Consider the following 24,051-nt stretch of genomic DNA (forward strand, 5'->3'; position numbering starts at 1 on the left):
ACTTAAGACAATTTGGTGAAAATTTTCTGAAAAGCAACCTAGATCCAGGCACTGTGTTAGATGTGGGACATATAAAAAGATATGACATGGTCTCACACCTTAAGGGGCTCACAGTCTATTGGGACAGCCAAGCACTGAAAACAAGTCATGATAATACATGCTATATAGTACATGCCATAAAGGAAGCATGGCAAAGGTATAACTTGTGGGAGTATCTCTGTTAATTTCTGTGCCAAAGTCCTATTCATATTCACCAGGAACCAACTTCTAGAAACTCGTACATTTCTCTCAGGGACTTTGGTAATCAACACAAAGTAACATTAGCAGAAGATTACTCTTCGTTGATCACATACCTAGAAAAACTCCACTTTTACCAAGTGATAAGAAGAGATCCAGTGATCAAAATATCTTCAAATAGGAGAACAGTTAAATCACATACCACTTCTAATATATGAGAGGGAACTCTGAGAGGAAAAGGCCCTCTACTCGCAATAGTTAATTCAAATGTTATCAGCAGAAATTCCATTTTAACTTCATTTTCACTTACTCAAAACTTCCTGAAAAGTCCTTATTTAGACAGAAACTTTCCATGACTGGCCTTTTCCAAAAGGTGAATCATCTAGGAAAGCCTGAACTAACTGGCTCAGCTGGTTATGTGAGAGGGAAGAATAAAAAATACTATTTTTCCTCATTCCCCAAGGTTAATAAGCTACACATTTTTCAAGTGGGGAAAAAAAACAAAACAAAAAGTTAAAACTCAAACTTAACAATTAAAACATAATTAGAAAAAACTAAAAGACTAACTTTGTGCTAACACTACCTTATGCTTATACTTACAAATTCTTCCCAGCCATCACTAGCTCTTTCTCACATTTCTTAAGGTTGTTGTAATGCTCTTAACTTGATACACAGACAAAAAGAAAAAGGAGAATGATGACATCAAGAGATTACAAGATATGCTCAATTTCATACACCAAGTTTGCATCTGGTTGTCAATTAAAAGTTAGGCCTCCTAAGTTCCTACATCAGGGTGGCTTATAAAACCTAAATTTAAGTATAAATAATTTAAGTTGAAAAAAAATCCTGCCAACATGCCAACTATTAACGGGGTTACTGTCTCCTTTAGGATGGAGTTACAGAGAACTTTTGCTTGTCATGTTATATATCTCTAAAATGTATGTTTTTTAAAGCAATAAGTATATACTACTTTTGAATATGTGTGTGAAAGAGTTATATTATGGAAAAATAAAGTGCTTCCCTTCTGATGTTTCTTTGTTTTGCTTTTGATAGAGACACGTTGCTGCCCTCTTCTGACAAATGATAGAAATAGCAGGCTCCTTCCCCCATATAGTATCTAAAATTACCATCCACTTGCTTTAAAAAATGAAAGAGGAAATTTGTGTCAGACAACTATGTTTATAAATGTCAATAAGTCCAGAAAACTTAATTTTATCAGTAAATTTAATGATTTCCCATAGCAACAGTTATTCACCAGCTTTTCTTACTCTCTCTGTAGGGCCAGTGGTAAAGTTACCATAAATCTTTCTTAGATATCCTATGACACAAAGAAAATAATGCAAGCCAACAAAGATTTCTAAAAATTTTAAAACCTATATTCCTAATGGTGTATTAAACACTTTCTGTATCATTTTTGTAGGAATTTCAAACCAGTAAAGATGTACTGTCAGTGTTCTGTTACCCTCTATCAGACAACTCAAGAGTTTCCAGTGTGATTTCCGGCAGCAAAATACATTACTAACTCACATCATCGAGAATTATTTAATGGATCCCCCAAATGACTGATTATCAAGGCAAAGGGTGTCTTTACAATGGAGAATTCTGACAGATACTGCCTTAAGTGGTCTAACTTACCACCAGTACTGAGTGTTACTGACATGATGCACTGAGGAGGCCAAAACATCATCAGTGTAGTATTTTTGTCTAAAGTGATTAATCTGAAGGTAATCAAGAGGAAACAATTCAACAATCCAAACTGATGACCATTCTGCAATACAAATAGACTCAAAAAATATATATCGGGTCGGCCCCATGAACGAGTGGTTAAGTTTCTACACTCCGCTTTGAGGACCCAGGGTTTTGCAGGTTCAGATCCTGGATGTGGATGTGGCACCACTCATCAGGTCATGCTGAGGTGGCGTCCCACATAGGACAACCAGAAGGACCTACAACTAGAATATACAACTATGTACTGGGGGGCTTTGGGGAGAAGAAGAAAAAAAAGATTGGCAACAGATGTTAGATCAGGTGCCAATCTTTATAAAAAAAAATTATATATCAATGTTGTGAAATACAGAAAGGCTTAAAAGCAGTTCCAATTTCAAGGAAGCTAAAAAGACTAAATGCAGAATGTAATCCTGCACTGGATGTTGGACTGAACAAGAAATAGAGCTAGAAAGAATGTTAACGGGATAACAAGAAAAATTTGAGTACAACTGTATACAGAACTACTTAAAATGTGCGCTGCAAAACTACCTGTTATTAGTCCAAGACAAGATGGGTAGAGAAATTGTTAAGTATTTAGAAACCTGTTTAGCAATTTGACAATGTCACAATATTCATGACACGATCAGTGGACTCATTGCATTAAATAAAGTATAGACCAATTCAGGTATTGTCAAACTTGCAAGGTGCTCACACGTGATGTCAGTATATCAGTCATGTGCAGTAAGACCACATTACAATGTGTGTGACAGTTTAGGGTTATTTTGTCAACTAAAACCCAAAAAGGTAAGCATTTATTTTTAGAACCATTTTAATTGTTAACCAAGTGTGAGTTTTAAAATTTACAGCTTAAAATCAGTTAACTAAATTAAGAAAGTAAAATTAGTATTCTTTCTTTTTTTAATTAATTTACTTTTTGTGATGAAGATTCACCCTGAGCTAACATCCATTGCAAATCCTCCTCTTTTTCTGCTTGAAGAAGATTCACCCTGAGCTAACATCTGTGCCAGTCTTCCTCTATTTTGTATGTGGGACGCCTCCACAGTATGGCTGATGAGCAGAGTAGGCCTGCATCCGGGATCTGAATCCCCAAACCTGGGCCACTGAATGGGAGCGCGCAGAACTTTCATTACTCAGCCATGAGGTTGGCCCCTCATTTCTCTTTAGTCGTAATTTACTTATGGCAAAGCAAGCCTCACTGTACGTCTCTGTAAAGACAACACATATCTTCCCAAATGCAGCAGCAGCACTAAGTCAGGCGATGAGGACGGAAGAGGTTCCACAGAAACAAAGGCCAACTGAGGTAAAACTGCTATTAACCTATAAGCCCTTATATGTTGAGTTTGGTTTCTCATCACTGAGTCCTCAAATCATAGTGAATTCTTTACAGAAATGTTCTGGCTAATGAAGCAACAAATCCATTAGAACTTCAGTGGCATTTACATACAAAACATAAAGACGTAAGTTCAAAATCAAAAGAATTCTTTGAAAGAAGGAGTATTGAACTAAAAAGCCAAAAGAAACAGACGCAAAGTTCCATACATTAACATTAGTGCACTGCAGCCTTCTGAGAAAGGAGCACTTTTGGTTGCTAACTAAAAAAAACAGACTTTTACCAAGACATTAGTAAGACTGTATCAAAGAAATTTGCTTGAAAATCTTGGTGAATCTGTGACACAGAAGGTGGTTCAAGTACAACTTTCCAATGACACCACAGGTTGAAGTATTCAGCATCTGGCTTATAATAGTGAAAACTATAAGAAAGTGAGCAAAGTGTGTTTTTCCAGTGCAATTTGAAGAATGCTAGATTACTACTAACATGAAAATTACTATGGGATATGTGTGATTTAAACATGAATGTCAGATAAGGATTCTTTCATTAGTTTCTTGCTGACAAACATAACTAATATTCATCTGTATAATAGAACTAGGATCACACTCTGTCAACAAATGCACTGTGAAGTTTAACTGTTTGGAAGAATATGTTCCAGTGGTGGGGCTCCAAGACGGGATAAAGGAGCTTGCACTAAACCATAAATTGGTACACACTGCTTCCTTCATTGAGCAAAATGTGCTACCAAAAAAAAATCACTGTTCTCAGTACAGTAGTAAAAATCGTGAATTACATAAGGCTAATGCATTAAATTTTCATATGACTCTCTTCATATGTGATAAACAAAGCTGATCATAAATGTGCATATGTTAAATTGCATGCTGAGGTACAATGGTTACAAAAGGGAAAAATTCTGTTGAGAATGACAAACTACAGAATAAAGAGCGTGTCCAAAAGAAAAAACCACTTGGCCCCCAATTTTAAAGACACAATTAGACAGTAAAACCTGCTTATTTGTCTGATATCTCTGGTACTTTTAATAATCTAAGCACTTCCATGCAAAGAAGTGATTCAATATGTTTTTCAGTAGCAAATAAATTATCAGGGTAAAAATGAAAGCTAGAAGCCTGGAAGAACAGAGTTTCTACAGATTAATGTGTTTCACAGAATGTTCTGAATTGTATTTTCTATCAAAACAATGTCCACACAAAGGAAATTCATGCACCTAGAATTCCTTTTTTCTACTGAAATATAACTTATATTTAATTATAGCTTGACAGGATAAACTGTGGGAACTGGCGAGTGATGAAGCATTGAAGATGAACTTAGAAAATATAGTATCACCGGCATCATGTTGGATAAAAGTAAAATTGAAAATCCTAAACTTAATAAAATAGCTTTAAAAATCTATACTTCCATCTTCACAAAAATATCTCTGCGATGGGTTTATAATGAGTGTTACAAAGGAAAAAAAAGGAAAACCAACATAGAAATAATTTATATATATATTAGCCTCTAGGAGTAGTGAAGTCATCAATCCAACTTTAGATTAGATAGATTAACAAGAAAGAAAGAAGCTGTTTTGTCACATTAAAAACTTTAAAAATTAATGTACACAGTATTTATTTAAAGTGTGAGCCTAGATGTTAAGTGTTGAGAACTGATATTTTACTTTCAGTTTTTTGTTTCAATTACAGAATAAAAATGTATACATATAACAATGATTTCCTGTAGCAATCATTTATACTCACACCTTTATTAAATAGCATATATATAGCTATATAATTCTTTCCCTTATGTTCACTTTTTTTTTTTTGAAGATTTTATTATTTTTTTCCTTTTTCTCCCCAAAGCCCCCCGGTACATAGTTGCATATTCTTCATTGTGGGTCCTTCTAGTTGTGGCATGTGGGATGCTGCCTCAGCATGGTTTGATGAGCAGTGCCATGTCTGCGCCCAGGATTCGAACCAACGAAACACTGGGCCGCCTGCAGCAGAGCGTGCGAACTTAACCACTCGGCCACAGGGCCAGCCCCTCCCTTATGTTCACTTTTGACTATATTTATTAAATGCAATTTTATGTCTGTCTATTAAATCTCATTAAAAATTTGGGCTTGTATTTTGTACTTCTTTTAATTTATTTTTCTAGTAATTCCTTTTTATGTTTTACAAAAATATTGGTCTGCAGCAGGCTGAAAATTTAAAATCAAGGTCCTTCACCACAGATAGGTTAAACAATAACCTGCATTAATATGAAATTCACTGGAAGTGAGAGTTATACCGCATCAAGAAGGAGAATGCTCTTGTTTTTAGGAAACAGTGCTGAAATATTTAAGAATGAAGTGTCATGATGCCTCTAAGTAATTCTCAAATGGTTCAGCCAAAACAGAGAGAAATACAGATATAGATGGCGGAGAGGGAGGCAAAACGTTAACAAGTGGTGAATCTGTATGATAAGTATATAGTGTTCATTGTAATGTTATTCTTGAAAACTTTCTGTGTGAAATTTTTCAGAAGAAAAAGTTGGGGAGAAAAATTTTTTAAAAAATAATAAAAAGTTTTGCTCCACACCATTTATAAAACTAATAATGCCAAAGTCTTTTTTCCAAGATGTATTTTCACTTGATGAAATAATTGTTGGAAACTAGATATTATTTTTAAGAAGATCAATTTTAGGGGAAATTATATTTTCAGAAAGCATTTACAGGTCTAATTAATTACTGTCAAAGAAAATAAACGTGACCATCTAAAAAACTGAGACATACTTCATCTGTTCTCATTTAGCTCTAAATTACAGATCTGCTGTTTTCACAAAGTAAAATTTAAATAAATGAGCAAGAGGAAATCCTAGGCATGTGGCTTACCTAGAACAGCCAAGAGGTTATTAAGACTCTGTTTTTCTAAACTAGTAACAAACCTCAGAATGAACTTAAAAAATACTACTAAGGTGAGGAAATAATATTAGAACCAGGGTCAGCCCCGTGGCTGTGTGGTTAAGTTCGTGTGCTCCACTTTGGTGGCAGAGGGCTTCGCCAGTTCGAATCCTGAGCATGGACGTGGCACCGCTCATCAGGCCATGCTGACGTGGCATCCCACATAGCACAACCAGAGGCACTCACAACTAGAATATACAACTATGTACTGGGGGGGCTCTGGGGAGAAGAAGAAGGAAAAAAACAGATTGGCAACAGTTGTTAGCTCAGGTGCGAATCCTTAAAAAAATAAATAAAAATAAAAAATAAAAACATTGGAACCAAATTTCTCTCCTAGTCTTTTTAATTTTCACCTGATTTCAGAGGCTTCACTGGGGCTCATACTTCAGAATCAAGGAAATAAAGGGAGAAAGGACTCAGCCAAAGTCACAAAACACGGCAATGAGTAAGTGGAACCATATACTTAATTCTTACATTTTCATGTTTCTGTTCAGCCAACCACTTGACAATACCCAAAAACTACATTACCATATGTGAAAGGACCTTTCTCATGTTGCCTGATAATTCATGGAGCCACTGGTTTCCTTGAGCTCAAATATAACTCTTTCAAGACACTATGATGGGCTAGAATAAGGACAGATGTCTAATATCATGTAGAAAGATGCTCATTTTAAAAAAGTAGTAATTTGAAAGTTTGTGAAGGTCATCCTACCTGACTTCTTCACCAGCAAAATCAAACACTTTGGTGATTTTAACTTTTTCTGTTTCTTTAGGTTTCTCTAGCTCTTCTGCTTTGACCAACAATTTACTTGAACTTGTCTCTTCAGTCTCCTCTCCTTGCTATGAAAAAAGTAAGAAATATAATCAGTTTCACATAAGGAGGAAACCTAAAAGAACCATCCAAACATGCTATTTATGGCTATCCTTAACCATTTCACCTCTAAACAGTTAAAGACCTATTAGATCTATTAGGAATTTATTTGATTAGAAAGGCTTATTTTTCCGACCACAGGGAATGCTTTGCTTTTCACTTAGTAGAGTTACTAGTATCAAAAGGCATCTGGTCTGATTACTTCTTGGAGCTTCAAATCTCAGTTTGTAAATAAAAAAAAATCTATCTGGGGAACTTATGGTATTTCTGGGGAAGCATTCATCTCATTCATCTATCAACTTACTTTAACTTGTGTACTCGGGGGCACTTTTGATTTTGGTCCTACATCATTGAGGAAGCTGGCCCACAGTTCATCCTCCTTCTTTTTCCTCGCGTCCTCTGATCCAATGCCTTCTTCCTGTTCTGCAGCTGCATCATCCTCCTCACTGCTACTTCTTCCAGATTCCTCATCGGCCTCCTCCTCTTCCTCTTCTTCTAATGAGAGGCCACCTTGTTTTCTCTTCCTAATCACCAACAGTCACAAGGAAAAGGAAAAACAAGACAGACAATGCAAAATGATTTCAGTTATCCCTTCCTCAATTCCAAACATAATGTTGCAAACCCAAGAAAACTTTTACATGTGGGACTACTGATTAAAAGTGGAGGAGACTAGGGGGGGTAAGCTGAGATTTTTGTGGAAGATAAAAAGAACTGAGCTCTTACAGTTAGCATTTTCCCCATACACTTAGAAACAAAATATAGTGTTCTAAGTCAGGACCAGCTATTTTCACCAAGAAAACACCCCAAATCACCTCACAAATCAATCTGTCCAGAAAAAGTGTTCCAAGAATATATATATATGCCAGATATTTTTGACTTTTTAAAGTCATTCTATTTAGAGAACATGTTCTACTGAGGACAGCCTCAAATTTATTTGCACTACTTCTTCCTAGAATTCTCAGTGGGAAAAAAATCCATGTTTCTTCTTACTTTCTGAAGATATGAAAGCTGGAATACAGAAAAACTCAAGGACAAAAGGACTGGGCCCAAGAATTTTAAGACTAAATTGCTTCTTAGAATATTCTGACTTCAAGTGAATCATCAAATACCTAAAATTATGTTTTTCCTTTTTTATAAACTACAATTTGCTTTTTGCTTCAATGCCCAGGACGACAGAAACACCAATCAAAGAGAATAAAAGACTTCTATGGAAGATTCCCTTATCTAAGTTAAAGAACCCATCAGAATTTTCATAATTTTTGGTGAGGGCATAATTTAGTACCAGGCCTATGGAAGGTAATCTGCTAATCTTTACTAAAATTTTTTTTACTGCACATAACCCCCAGATCAAACAATTTTACTTGTACAGATTTGATTTACAGATACACTTCTACACGCATACAAAGACACACAAAGAATATTCATGCAGTCTTATCTGCTGTAGCAAAGATGAGGTTTAATCTAAATGGCTCTCAATAAGGGAATGCTTAAATAAAGTTAAGGTTTACCCATATAAAGCAATACTATGCAGTCACTGAAAAGACTAAGGTATAGTTAAATGTACTACCATGGTATCATCTCTAAGATGTGAAATAATAAAAGTGAGAAATGATATGCAGAGTATACAACTGCCTTCTTTTTTTTAGAGAGTAGGAAATATATACATACATGCTTGTACATACACAGAATATCTCTGGTAACATAGTTCTTCTGAGGCAAAGCAACAAGGGCGAGGGTCAGGGTACACATTTTTATAGCAAGTGAGTCCTTCATTTTAATCATGTGTACATATTACCTATTAAATTTTTTTTAAATTAAAGCTCAAACCTTTTAAAGCTTGCCAGAGACCAAGAACTTAAAACTAAAACGTCACCAAATGTTTCCCTTGAAGAGAAAAAGGCAAGAAACCCTGACAGTAAGAAATCTATCATCAGACCAATCCCAGCCATCGGGAATGGTTGTGACAACAGCCCCTGACTTCTACGGGCCTTGAGGGCAGCATCACCTGGCCGGAATGCTCTGAGCCTTTCTTTTTTTCCCTTTGGTTTTCTGTGTCTGCTCTTCACCATCCACTTCATCTTCCTTCACTAATTCATTCACATCATCTTCACTATACTCTCCACCTGGAATCACATAATAGGGCGGTCAGACATACAGGAGTAAAGATTTTCACATCAAGATGAGACATTCTCATTACGATTAAAGTTTTTCACATCAAGATGAGACATTTTCATCATGAAAAAAGTCTAGTACTTTTGTCTATCCTTCACCTAACTACAATATCATTTCTTTAGGGGAGTCTTCCCTGTCCCTGAAGACTAGGTTAAGTTCCTGAATTGCAAGCTTCTGTGGCAGTCTGTTTCCCTCCATAATTAATCCCACTTATATTTAATGTTTGCAATTTCTGCTATGTTCTACACACTGTGAGGTCATGGATCCTGTTTGCCTTTTTAAGTATTTGCTCAATGAATGAATGAAATATTCCAATACTACTACTGTTCTTTTTAAAGAAGAAACTGATGTTCCAAATTCATCTTGCATATCTTCCAAAAGTAAGCAAAAGATACCTTATCTTGTGAATAAAAGAGATTTACAAAGAGGACTAAAGACTTCCAGTTAGACATAGCAGAAAGAACAAACAAATCTATTTCCCATCCGCAGACACTGACATTCAGGGGCCCCCAAAGAATGTCTCCTGGATGCCCAGTCTGACCAGTCTGTAGGAACCAGTCAATAAATCCTGCCCACATGTAGATTGAACTAACTTTCTTCTTTTTTACTTCATATAAACTTTCATTTGAAGTATAACACACATACCAAAAAGCACACAAATCTAACGCACACCTCACTGAAATTATGCAAAGTGAACATACTTATATAAGTAGGACCCAGCTCAAGAAGCAGAACATGACCAGCATTCCTGAAGGCCACTTGAGCCCCCTTCCTGTCACTAGCTACTGCCCCCATGCCAAAGGTAACCACCATCCTGACTTCTAATACCACAGATTAGTTTTGCCTGTTTTTGAGCCTTAAACAAACAGAAGCTTACAGCATGTACTCTTTTGTGTTTGGTTTCTTTCACTCAACATTCTGTTTGTGACAGTCACCCATATTGTTGCATGTAGCTGTAATTTATTCATCCTCATCCTGAAATCGTGTTTCATTCTATGACTAGACAATTTAATTATCCATTCTTCTGTTAATGGACATTTAGATTGTTTCCAGTTTGGGGCCATTAGAAATAGTGCTGTTCTGAATAGTGCTGTACATATGATCGGCTTTTAAATATTTCACTTACAATGAACCAAGGACCACCAAACACTTGAGGAAAGCCTCTAATATGAAAGCCAAGACTGAAAACAAGCAGAAAGAAATTCAGAGGAAACAGAATTAGGGAAAACAAAAGAAAAGAAAAACTTTAAAAAAAAAAACCTTAGAACTGGGGGGAGGCAACATCAGCATGATGGCAGAGTGAGCTGTTCCTTCAGTCTCTCCTTCCTAACATACAACTAAAAGAACATGCATTAACCAACAGAGGATACCCACATAGCACTACAGGACGTCTGAGAGATCACATAGCCATATGTCTGAAGGTGGGGGTACTGGGTCCCTGGGAAGCAGTGGAAAGAGGTGAGTAGATCCCCTCCCCATCTTGAGTGGCAGTGATCTAATCTGCAGGTCCTCAAGCAGTGGCTGGTGTACAACTCTAAGAGGAGGCGGGGGAACAGTCAGGCCTCCGCACGAACATTTTCACTTTTAAAGTTGCATCCCAGCCTGCAGAACGCTCTATACCAAGGCGGCTCAGCCACCATATGAGTGCCCCCACCAAGCCCAGCAGCCCAGGCAGGTTGCCAGTGAGTAAAGAGTGGGCTCTCATGTGCAAAAGAAAGCAGCAGCCCCCTCCCGCCACCCCAGTGCACCAGCTCAGCCAGTCAGCCAGGGCAGCAGATCTGCACCAGAGTTCCTGCGCATGTGACCCACCACACAGTGACAGCCAGTGGGCAAATGCAGATGAGCCCTATCAGCAACTTCCGGTGGACGGGCACAACTTCCAGTGGATGCAATGTGTTCAGAAAACACAGCTACTGCACCCCCAAGGCAGCAGGTCAAATCTGCAACCAGCTACTCCCACTATGCGCCAGCAAAAATCTACTTCATTAAACACTATGAAGAAATACATTAACACACCAGATCAGAAGGAAAATGACAAATCTCCAGAAACCAATCCTGAAGTCACAGAAATTTACAATCTAAATGATGGAGAATTCAAAATAGTTATCATAAAGAAACTTAATGAGCTACAAGAAAACACAGAAAGACATTCAATGAACTCAGGAATAAAACTAATGAATGGAAGGAATTCTTCACAAAATAGATGGAAACTCTAAAAAAAAAGCCAAACAGAAATGCTGGAGATGTATAACACAATGAATGAGATAAAAAACAATCCAGAAACCTTTAAAAACAGAGCTGACGTTATGGAAGACAGAATTAGTAATTTGGAGGACAGGAATATAGAAATGCTTCATGTGGAGGAGAGAGAAGTGAGACAAAAAAAATGAAGAAATTCTCCAAGAAATATCTGACTCAAGTAGGAAATGCAACATAAGGATTATAGGTATTCAAGAGGGAGAAAAGAGGGAGAAGGAAGCAAAGAGCTTCTTCAAAGAAATAATAGCTGAGAATTTCCCAAACCTGGGTAAGAAACTAGAAATTAGAAGTAAATGAAGCCAATAGAAACCCTAATTACATTAATACAGAAAGACCTTCTCCAAAGCATATATTTGTAAAACTGACAGAAGTCAATGACAAAGAAAAAATATTAAGGGCAGCAAGGCAGAAGAGAATATCTACAAAGGAACCCCTATCAGGCTTTCAGCAGACTTCTCAGCAGAAACTTTACAGGCTAGGAGAAGGTGGAATGATATATTCAAAATACTGAAAGACAAAAACTTTCAGCCAAGAATACTCTATTCAGGGGGCTGGCCCCGTGGCCGAGTGGTTAAGTTCGCGTGCTCCGCTCCAGGCGGCCCAGTGTTTCGTTGGTTCGAATCCTGGGCGCAGACATTGCACTGCTCATCAAACCACACTCAGGCAGCGTCCCACATGCCACAACTACAAGGACCCACAATGAAGAATATACAACTATGTACCGGGGGGCTTTGGGGAGAAAAAGGAAAAAATAAAATCTTAAAAAAAAAAAAAAAAAGAATACTCTATCCAGCAAAAATATCCTTCAAATACGATGGAGAAATAAAAACTTTTCCAGATAAACAAAAGCTGAGAGATTTCATCACCACAAGACATCCCCTACAAGAAACGATTAAGAATGCATTCACATCTGAAACAAACAAGAAAAAGTTTTACAAAGCCTTGAGCAGGGAGATAAACAGACAGGCAAAACTAGAAAATCGCAGCTATCAGAACAGGCTAGCAAACACTTAACTATGACATTAAAGATAAAGGGAAGGAAAGCATAAAAAATAATTATAGGGGCTGGCCCCACGGCCGAGTGGTTAAGTTTGTGTGTTCTGCTGCAGCAGCCCTTTCCCCGGTTTGGATCCTGGGCTCAGACATGGCACCGCTTGTCAGGCCATGTTGAGGTGGTGTCCCACATGCCACAACCAGAAGGGCCACAATTAGAAGGACTTGTAACTAAGATATACAACTATGTACAGGGGTGGGGGGGGGTGGGCAATTTGGGGAGATAAAGCAGGAAAAAAAATAAAAGATTGTCAACAGTTGTTAGCTCAGGTGCCAATCTTTAAAAAAAACAATAATAATAATAGTTATAAACACTTCATTTTAATCACAAACACAACATAAAGCAGAATAATTTGTGACAACAATAACTTGGGGAAGAGGTAAGGGATGGAACCTGCTTATGTTAATAGAGATAAGAGGCTACAGAAAATGGACTATCTCATCTATGAGATCTTTTATACAAAAGTCATGGTAACCACTAAACAAAAAATCAGGATACACAAATGATAAACAATGAGAAAACCATCATAGAAAATTACCAAACTGAAATGGCATCAGAAATACATGGGAAGAGAAACAACAGAAACATAGAACACCCAGAAAACAAGATTTAAAATGGCAATACTAAGCTCTCATATATCAATAATCACTCTAAATGTAAATGGACTGAATTCTCCAATCAAAAGACAGAGTGACTGGATGGATTAAAAAACAAGACTGAGGGGCCAGGCCCATAGCATAGTGGTTAGGTTTGGTGTGCTCCACTTTGGTGGCCTGGGTTTGGATCCCGGGCATGGACCTACACTACTCGTCAGCCACGCTGTGGCAGCGACCCACATACAAAACAGAGGAAGACTGGCAAACATGTTAGTTCAGGGTGAATCTTCCTCAAGCCAAAAAAAAGAGGAAGATTAGCAACAGATGTTAGCTCAGGGTGAATATTCCTCAGCAAAACAAACAAACAAAAACAAGACCAAATATGCTGCCTCCAGGAAATACATCTCACCTCTAAAGACAAACACAGGCTCAGAGTGAAGGATAGAAGATGATACTCCAAGCAAATGACAAGCAAAAGAAAGGAGGTGTTGCCAAACTTATATCAAACAAAGCAGACTTCAAGATAAAAAAGGCAATGACAGACAGAGGGGCAGTGTATAACGATAAAGGGACATTCTACCAAGAGGACATAAAACTTATGAATATATATGCACCTAACGCAGGAGCACCAAAGTACATAAAGTAACTACTAACAGACCTAAGAAATAAATAGCAACATGATAAGAGTAGGAGACCTCAACAGCCAAATTACATCACTGGATAGATCATCCAGACAGAAGCTCAACAAGGAAATTGTGGAATTAAACAAAAAACTAGACCAGATGGATCTAATAGATATATATAGACCATTCCATCCAAAAACAGCAGAATACACATTCTTCTCAAGTGCACATGGAACCTTCTCAAAGACAAACCATATGTTGGGAAACAAGGCAAGTCTCAATAAATCTAAGAAGACTGAAATCATACCAAGCATCTTTTCCAACCATGGTGCTATGAAACTAGAAATCAACTACAAGAAAAAAGCTGGGAAAGTCACAAATATGTGGAGACTAAACAACATGCTACTGAACAACCACTGGATCAATGGAGAAATCAAAAAATATCTGGAGACAAAGGAAATGAAAATACATCATTCCAACTCTTATGGGATGCAGTAAAAGCAGTTCTACTAGAGAAATTCATAGCAATACAGGCCCACCTCAACAAACAAGAAAAATCTCTAATAAGTAATCTTAAACTACACCTAACACAACTAGAAAAAGAAGAACCAAGCCCAAGGTCAGAAGGAGAGGAATAATAAAAATTAGAGCAGAAATAAACGAAGTTGAAACAAACAAACAAACAAAAACAGTAGAAAGGATCAAGGAAACTAAGAGCTGGTTCTTTGAGATGATAAACAAAATTGACAAACCCTAAGTCACACTCAACAAGAAAAAGAGAAGGCTCAAATAAAATCAGAAACAAAAGAGGAGAAATTACAATGGATATGACAGAAATACAAAGAATTATAAGATAAACCTACAAAAAGCCATATGACAACAAATTGGATACCCTAGAAGAAATGGATAAATTCTTAGACCCATACAACCTCCCAAAACTGAATCAAGAAGAAATAGAGAACCTGAATAGGCCAATGTCAAGTAAAAAGATTGAAAAAGTAACCAAAAACATCTGAAAAAGCAAAAGTCCAGGACCAGGTGGCTTCTCTGGAGAATTCTACCAAACAGTCAAAGAAGACTTAATACCTATCCTTCTCAAACTATTCCAAAAAGTCAAAGAAGATGGGATGCTTCCTAACTCATTCTATGAGGCTAACATCACTCTGATCCCAAAACCAGACAGGGACAACAAAAGGAGGAAAATTATAGGCCTCATTGCTGATGAACATAGATGTAAAAATCCTCAACAAAATACTGACAAACCGAATACAGCAATACATTAAAAGGATCATACACCAACATCAAGTGAGATTTATACCAAGGACACAGGGATGGTTCAACATCCACAAATCAATCAATGTGACACATGACTATCTCAATAGATGCAGAGAAAGCATTTGACAAGGTCCAACAGTCATTCATGAAAAAAACTCTGGGGGCTGGCCCCGTGGCCGAGTGGTTAAGTTCGCGCGCTCTGCTGCAGGCAGCCCAGTGTTTCGTTGGTTCGAATCCTGGGCGCGGACATGGCACTGCTCATCAAACCACGCTGAGGCAGCGTCCCACATGCCACAACTAGAAGGACCCACAATGAAGAATATACAACTATGTACGGGGGGCTTTGGGGAGAAAAAGGAAAAAAAAAAAAAAAACTCTGAATAAAATGGGTATAGAAGAAAAGTACCTCAACATAATAAAGGCCATATATGACAAACCCACAGCCATCATCATATACAATGGGGAAAAAGTGAAAGCTACCCCTCTAAGAACAGGAACAAGACAAGGGTGTCCACTCTCGCCACTCTTATTCAACACAGTACTGGAGGTTTTGGACAGAGCAATTAGGCATTCGATTAATCAGATTAATGAATTCTAATTAGAGCAATTAAGAAATAAAAGGTATCCAAATTGTCAATGAAGAAGTGAAACTCGTGCTGTTTACAGATGACATGATTCTGCATATACAGAAAACCTTAAAGAACCCTCAGAAAACTATTAGAAATAATCAACAACTACAGCAAAGTTGCAGGGTACAAAATCAACTTACAAAAATCAGTTGCATTTCTATACTCTAATAATGAACTAGCAGAAAGAGAAGTCAAGAATATAATCCCAGGGGCCGGCCCAGTGGCGCAGCAGTTAAGCACGCACGTTCTGCTTCTTGGCAGCCCAGGGTTCGCTGGTTAGGATCCTGGGTGTGGACATGGCACCGCTTGGCAAAAGCCATGCTGTGGCAGATGTCCCATGTATAAAGTAGAAGAAGATGGGCATGGATGTTAGCTCAGGGCCAGTCTTCCTCAGTAAAAAGAGGAGGATTGGCAATAGTTAGCTCAGGGCTAATCTTCCTCAAAAAAAAGAGAATACAATCCCATTTACAATCACAACCAAAAGAATAAAATACTTAGGAATAAATTTAACCAAGGAGGTGAAAGACCTATACAATGAAAACTGTAAGACATTACTGAAAGAAAGTGAAGATGACATAAAGAAATGGAAAGATATTCATGCACATGGATTGGAAGAATAAACATAGTTAAAATCTCCACATTACCTAAAGCAATCTACAGATTCAATGCAATCCCAATCAGAATCCCAATGACATTCTTCATGGAAACAGAAGAATCCTAAAATTTATATGGAACAACAAAAGACCACAAATAGCCAAAGCAATCTGGAGAAAAAAAGCTATAGGCATCACAATCCCTGACTTCAAAATATACTGCAAAGCTATAGTAATCAAAACAGCATGGTACTGGCACAAAAACAGACACAGATATCAATGGAACACAATTGAAGGCCCAGAAATACCACTCATCTATGGACAGCTAATCTTTGACAAAGGAGCCAAGAACATTCAATGGAGAAAGGAAAGTCTCTTCAATAAGTGGTGCCGGGAAAACTGGACAGCCACATGCAAAAGAATGAAAGCAGACCATTATTTTACATCATATACAAAAATTAACTCAAAAATCAAAGACTTGAAGGTAAGACCTGAAGCCACAAACCTACTAGAAGAAAATATAGGCAGTACACTATTTGACATCAGTCTTAGCAGCATCTTTTTGAATACCATGTCTACTCAGGCATGGGAAACAAAAGAAAAAACAAACAAATGGGACTATATCAGACTAAAGAGCTTCTGCAAGGCAAAAGACATCATGAACAAAATGACAACCCACCAACTGGGTGAAAATATTTGCAAATCACGTTATCTGACAAGGGGTTAATCTCCAAAATATATAAAGAACTCATACAATTCAATGACAAAAAACCAAACAACCTGTCAAAAAATGGGCAGAGGAGGTTGAGTGGAGGGCATAAGGGGTAAAGGGGCACATATATATGGTGACTAACAAATAATAACGTACAAGTGAAATTTTACAATGTTATAAACTATTATAACCTCAATAAAATTTTTAAAAATGGCCAGAAGATTTGAACAGACATTTTTCCAAAGAAGATATACAGATGGCCAACAGGCACATGAAAAGATGTTCAACATCACTAATCATTAGGGAAATGCAAATCAAAACTATAATGAGATATCATCTTATACCTGTCAGAATGCCTATAATTACCAAAACAGAAAAAAATCAATTGTTGGAGAGGATGTGGAGAAAACGGAACCCTCATACACTGCTGGTGGGAACGCAAAGTGGTGCAGCCACTAATGAAAACAGTATGGAGATTTCTCAAAATACTAAAATTAGAAATACTATATGATCCAGCTATCCCACTACTGGGTATTTATCCAAAGAACCTGAAATCAACAATTCAAAGAGACTTATCCACCCCTGCATTCATTGCAGCATTATTCACAATAGACAAGAAGTGGAAGCAACCCAAGTGCCCACCGATTGATGATCTGATAAAGAAGATGCGGTGTATATATATATATATATATATATACACACACACACACACACACACACACACACACACACACACACACACAAAGGAATACTACTAAGCCATAAAAAAAGACAAAATCATCCCATTTGCAACAACATGGATGGATCTTGAGGGTATTATGTTAAGCAAAATAACCCAGACAGAGAAAGATGAACATTGTATCATTTCACTCGGAGGTAGAAGTTAAACTAACACATGGACAAAGAGAGATTAGAGGTTACCAGAGGGGAAGGGGGTTGGAGGCTGAGCATAAGGGGTAAAGGGGCACATTTACATGGTGACTGACAAATAATAATGCACAACTGAAATTTCACAATGTTATAAACTATTACGACCTCAATAAAAAAAAAGTTTTAAAATGACCAGAAAAAAAAAAAGAATATAGGGGCTCACCCGGTGGTGTAGTGGTTAAGTTCATACACTCTGCTTCAGCAGCCTGGGATTCACAGGTTCAGTCTGTGCGTGGAGATGCACACCACTCATCAAGCAATGCTGTGGGGGTGTCCCGCATACAAAATAGAGGAGAACTGGCACAGATATTAGCTCAGGGACAATCTTCCTTAAGCAAAAAGAGGAAGATTGGCAAGGGATGTTAGCTCAGGGACAATCTTCCTCATACACACACAAAAATATATGAATATGATCTCAACCTTTTTTAAGAGAAATGTTTTCTAGTCTGTTCACTGAAATAGCACAGAAATAATGTCACTCCAGTAGCAATGAGCATTTCTTTAAAGTTCAGATTGCATTCTTTGATATGATTCATCACAAAAAAGGCTCCCTGAAAAAAACCCAGCTAATCTCAGGTCTGAGGGAAGGAAAGCACAAGGTTAAACTGGGACATTTTGCTGTGCCAGAAAGCAAGGAAGTTATTTAAGAAGAATGGGTCACATTAAAAGGATAGAAGACTCAGCTTGAAAGAAGTCCTAGTGACTGACAAATAAAAATGGCAAGCAATAGGATATGTTGGAGAATATGAGGAAGCCATTTGGTATAAACCTAATTCAGCTTGACCTTGTCTTTCCAAAAGGGCCTGACCGAAACCGTTGAGCATGCATTGTATATCTGCTTTAGAGATTCCTTATGGCAAGAGCAAAAGGCCCTTGAGATAAACGTGCAACTTCCCTCCCCCTCCCAACGTTGGCGTCTCCTTAAGGATTAAGCATCTTTCCCTAGGCTAGAAACTGATTGCTGCGCTCACCTGTGTCAGCCCAGCTCGAGACAATAGACTTGCCTCCAGCTACGCCCACCAAGATAGTAGACCCACTACCTGCTGTGTCCATCAAGTGCTGTGCCGACAGGGCAATCTTGTGACTATTGTGGGAGGGACATTTCAATCATATGTGAAACACCCTCTTTGGGGGTATATAACCACTCTGTGCACCCCACTTCTTCCATGCCCTTTCTTCCTTCGGGAAGAAAGGCCCCGGGCCATGGTCCTCAGATTTCAGCTCAGAATAAACTCACCCAAATTTTCATTTACAGATTAGTTATGGATTATTTTCGTTGACAGTTCTTGGCGTAGTCACAGCAGGATTTCAGAGAAACCCACCGGAGGCCACCTGGAATCTACACTGAACCGGCATTTGGTACCAATAAGGGCCCATTGAGCCCCCCGGATCACTGCATTCATCACAAAAAAGGCTCCCTGAAAAAAACCCAGCTAATCTCAGGTCTGAGGGAGGAAAGCACAAGGTTAAACTGGGACATTTTGCTGTGCCAGAAAGCAAGGAAGTTATTTAAGAAATGGGTCACATTAAAAGGATATAAAACTCAGCTTGAAAGAAGTCCTAGTGACCAAATGTGATAACTTGAGCATTAAAAGGAATAACTGTTAGCAGACTAAAACAAACTGAATCGATAAAAATCTGTGAACCCTTCATGATCCTCAAAAAAACGAGAAAAAAGAAATAATTTGTGCCATTTTAGGCTATTAAAATTACTTCCCATTTTGAAAATTGGTAATTAAAGGAAATGAATTAAACATTTATCCTGCCCCAATTGTTGAAAGTTAGACTTCACAGAAGAACATCAACTAATAGAGAAGAACCACAGAACCAGAAAAACATCACTTCTCACACTGTAATGATAGTAGTAATTAGGCAAAGATTATCAAATAATATTAAAAAAATTTTTAAAAAACTTTAGTTTTAACCAATAAGTATACTGCCACATAAAATAATTTCCAGTTCCAAGGGAAAAAACAATTACACAATAAAGGGATCAGACTCGCATTATCCTCATCCAGTAGCCACAACTATGGAAATCAACCAGCTATCATGTGTCTTCTGATGTCATGCATTATGAAACACACAAATCATCTGTAATATATTCTAGCCAAAAAATATTTTACTTGACCCCATCAAGCATTTAGATCTAACTTCCAATTTACAGAAAATGCAAGGGACAAAGGAACAACCTAAATCAATACCATGAGGGAACAATCAGTCAAATCCAGAAGGTGAGACTGATGAGGGCACGGTGAGTCGAGTAGAAAGAAAGATTTCGTGGACTCTCAAAGTCTGACAGTAGTGCTCTTTTATTTAGAGAATAGCATGGAGTAGCATGGGGACAGGATCCATGGGCAGTAAGAGCTGCAGGCATGGGGACAGGACCCATGGGCAGTAAGAGCTGCAGGCGCGGGGACAGGACCCATGGGCAGTAAGAGCTGCAGGCGTGGGGACAGGACCCATGGGCAGTAAGAGCTGCAGGCATGGGGACAGGACCCATGGGCAGTAAGAGCTGCAGGCATGGGGACAGGACCCATGGGCAGTAAGAGCTGCAGGCGCGGGGACAGGACCCATGGGCAGTAAGAGCTGCAGTGGGTTGAGGGCAGGGCTAAATTTATAAGGCATAAGTATGTGAGTTACTTCTTTACAAGACAAAGGAAAGATCATGAAAAAAATCATTCAAATGGTAGCAGTGCAGGTGGGGTCTGGTTACTGGGTGGTCCTAACTAGATAAGGATCAGACTGGATTAAGTCAGGACGTCTTATGCTTCCCAGAGGATGATACAGATCAGTATGTAGGGCAGGGCACTTTGGGCTTCTCTGCCTGGGGCAGCCTTGATCCTCATCAAGACATTCTACAGGACATACCGCCTGATCTCTTAAGCAAATCAATGTCATTAGACAAAGAAGCGTTTGCTACATTAAAATACATTTAAGGGATGGAACAACTAGATGACATGTGTAGTCCTGAATACAACTGTGATTTGGACAGACCAGCTATAACTATTTTTGGATGAACTGGAAAAATCTGAATATGGCTTGTCTGTTAGATGAGTTCAAAATTTACTGAAATGGACAGGGAGAGATCATTTACTGAAAAGAGCAGATTACAAAGAAGCATGAAAAAGTATGATTTCAGATTGGGGAAAAATACAAATATTTATTCCTGGGTGTAGAAAAAGATCAGAGTGGGTGTTCACTAAGGGATTCATACAGAAAATCTCTAGGTGGTAGTCATGTAATGATTCTATCTTTTCATGTTTAGTGGTCTGCATTTTCTAATTTTCTACAAAGCTTATGCACTACTTTTACAATAATATAAAGTTATTTTTCATCATAAAAATGGACAAATGTTACAGATAGTTCAGACAAGGAGATGCACATGGCTCTGGATCTTAAACATGTAAAAAGATGCTCAATCTCACTGATAAGAGATAAGCAAATTTTAAATTAAACAAACAAATAAAAAAGGTCAAATTCCGTGCAGTTACCAGGAAGAATACAAAGCAGAATAACATCCCTAAGACAATGAAGCACAAAATGAACAAATCTTGCGCAAAGACTGAGAGCTTCCACCACGTTTTTAGCACCCCATGCTTAAATATGAGCCAAATAAGTAAGAATCATGCAACATCTGAGAAAACATCTAACATGATAAAGCCCAAACATACAGGGTGAACAAAAGTCACTTTGGAAGAAACAGAGATTATTTCCTCATTTTATGAGGCTAGCATTATTTGATACTAAAATCAGACAAGGAAATTATAAGAAAACCACACTCCAACATCCCTCATAAACACAGATGCAAAAATCCTCAAAAAAAATTAGCAAACCAAATGCAGCAATATATAAAAAGAACAATACAGGGGCTGGCCCAGCGGCGCAGCAGTTAGGTTCATCTGTTCTGCTTCGGTGGCCTAGAGTTCACCAGTTCGGATCCTCAGCACAGACCTACACAATGCTTGGCAAGCCATGCTGTGGCAGGCATCCCACATATAAAAGAGAGGAAGATGGGCACGGATGTTAGCTCAGGGCCAGTCTTCCTGAGCAAAAAGAGGAGGACTGGCAGCAGATGTTAGCTCAGGGCTAATCTTCTTCGAAAAAGAAAAAAACCCAAAAACAAAACCCCAACATATCATAACCAAGTGACTTTTATCCCAGAAATAAAAGGCTGTTCAAAATTTTAAAATCAATCACTGTAATTAACCTCATTAACTGACAAAAGAAAAACCACACATAATCAAGATGGTGAAAAAGCATTTGACAAAATTCACCTCTCAGCAAATTAGGAATAGAGGGAACTTGAACCAGATAAAAGGCATCTGTGAGAGGCAGTATATGCAGGCTGCCAGAGTGCAAATCACAGCTCAGTTATTATCTACCTGGGTGACTCTGGATACCTCAGTTTCTTCATGTGTAAAATGAAGAGCACAGTACCACATACCTGGCAGCGTTACGCGACTGAGTTAGTAACGAGTTAGTCAAGTAAAGTGCTTACAACACACACACACAAAAGGCATCTGTGGAAAACCTATAGCTAACATTATACTAAATGTTGAAACACTGATGCTTTCCCCTTAAAATTGGGAACAAGGCAAGGATGTCCACTCTTCACCACTTCTATTCAACATTATCATACTGGAAGTCGTACCAAGTACAGGCAAGCAAAAGAAATAAAAGGTTTATCCATTGGAAAAGAAGAAATAAAACTGTTTCTATTCACAGACAACACGATCTGTGTTTTTGGGGGGTGGGGTGGGGCTGCTTTGAAACTGTTAATTTTGGTGGTGGTTACATAACTCTAAGCATTCAAAACTCATAGAACACTGTATGTAAGTTAAAATTTTAAAAATTTTAAGTATTATTAACATCCACAGAGCACTAACACTGTACTTATGAAACAAAAACATGATGCTATAAAAAAGGTATACTCAAAGAACACGTTACTCAAAATTAAAAATATGAAAGGAGAAAAAAACTCAACAGAAGAGATGGAAGATAAAATATTAAAAATTTCCCATTAAGTGGAAGAAAGTCAAAGGGTTAGAAAATAAGAGAGAATAAAAATTAGAGGACCTGTCCAGCACATCTAACATAAGATTCAACATATGAATAGTGAGGATTGCAGAAAAATAAAACAGAATGAAGATAAAAAAAAAAAGACCAAGAAAGCCCAGCACAATGGATGAAAACAGACTCAAACAAAGGTACATCATTGTGAAAGATGAGAAAATATCGGGAACAGAGAGAAGATTTTATCAGCTTCCAGAGACAAACAGATCTTATATAAATGAGGAAAAATCAGGAACAAAACAGGTTTCTTAATAGAAACAAAGGAAGCTAGTAAGTAAAGGAGCAACACCTTTAAAATCTGGATGTAGAATTATTACTACAGAACACAGAATTCTACAGAAATGATCAATCATGTCTGAGGGTCGCATGTTAGACATTCAAGGCCTCAAAAAAATGTTTCTCCCATGCATCCTTCCTCCAGAAGTTATTTGAGGATTTATTCTCATTTTGGTGGAACACACCAAGAAAGAAGACATGGGACCCAAGAAACAGGGAACCCAACGAAGGAAGATAAAGGAAACACCCAGAGTGATAATCATGATGGAAGATCCTAGGTTTAAAAATGGTAAAATTAGGCCAAACTGGAGCGGGTCAGAAGGCAAAGATGGACTTCAAGATGAAAGTGAAAAGTTATCTAATGGATCTAAATATCTTGGGAGACGACTTAGACAATTCTGGGAGTTTAGGGTCAAATGAATAGTAAATATATAGATAAGCGACAACAACAAAATGGCAACCACTAACTCCAGAGAAAACAAGTGGTGCAGGAAAAGCAATCACAGTATGTACCACTTGGTCTAGCTGTGAACGTGGTGTTCACACAATCATTGCAAAAAAGCAAACACTGAATACTGATCTAACCACAACTGCACACAGGAATAATGGCAGTCTGGGCAGCTGAAGAGGGCCTGAAGGCGGAAGGGTGTGTGTGCTGGGAGGGAAGGGAACGAGGTAAGGGAATACTAAAAGTAAAGGCCCACCATGCATGGGTTAAGTCAAAACACAATGGAAATATCAACTTTTTCAAAAAGTGGAAA

At 37.9% G+C, this 24,051-nt stretch overlaps 1 protein-coding gene across 2 annotated transcripts in view; it reads right to left on the minus strand.

The window, feature by feature from the left end:
* CFDP1 (craniofacial development protein 1) overlaps window positions 1-24,051 on the minus strand; it is a 133,729-nt gene that overhangs the window by 108,453 nt on the left and 1,225 nt on the right. For both annotated transcript variants that reach the window (XR_011499012.1, XM_014848625.3), the window contains exons 2-4: window positions 9,104-9,221; window positions 7,403-7,622; window positions 6,940-7,067 (exon numbers count right to left, since the gene is read on the minus strand). Coding sequence is in view for 1 of the 2 variants with exons in the window: in XM_014848625.3 (XP_014704111.1) it covers window positions 6,940-7,067; window positions 7,403-7,622; window positions 9,104-9,221 (466 nt within the window). In the remaining variant the exon portion in view is untranslated. The remainder of the gene's footprint in view (window positions 1-6,939; window positions 7,068-7,402; window positions 7,623-9,103; window positions 9,222-24,051) is intronic.

Source organism: Equus asinus, chromosome 28, assembly GCF_041296235.1.
Source record: "Equus asinus isolate D_3611 breed Donkey chromosome 28, EquAss-T2T_v2, whole genome shotgun sequence".
Taxonomy (NCBI): domain Eukaryota; kingdom Metazoa; phylum Chordata; class Mammalia; order Perissodactyla; family Equidae; genus Equus; species Equus asinus.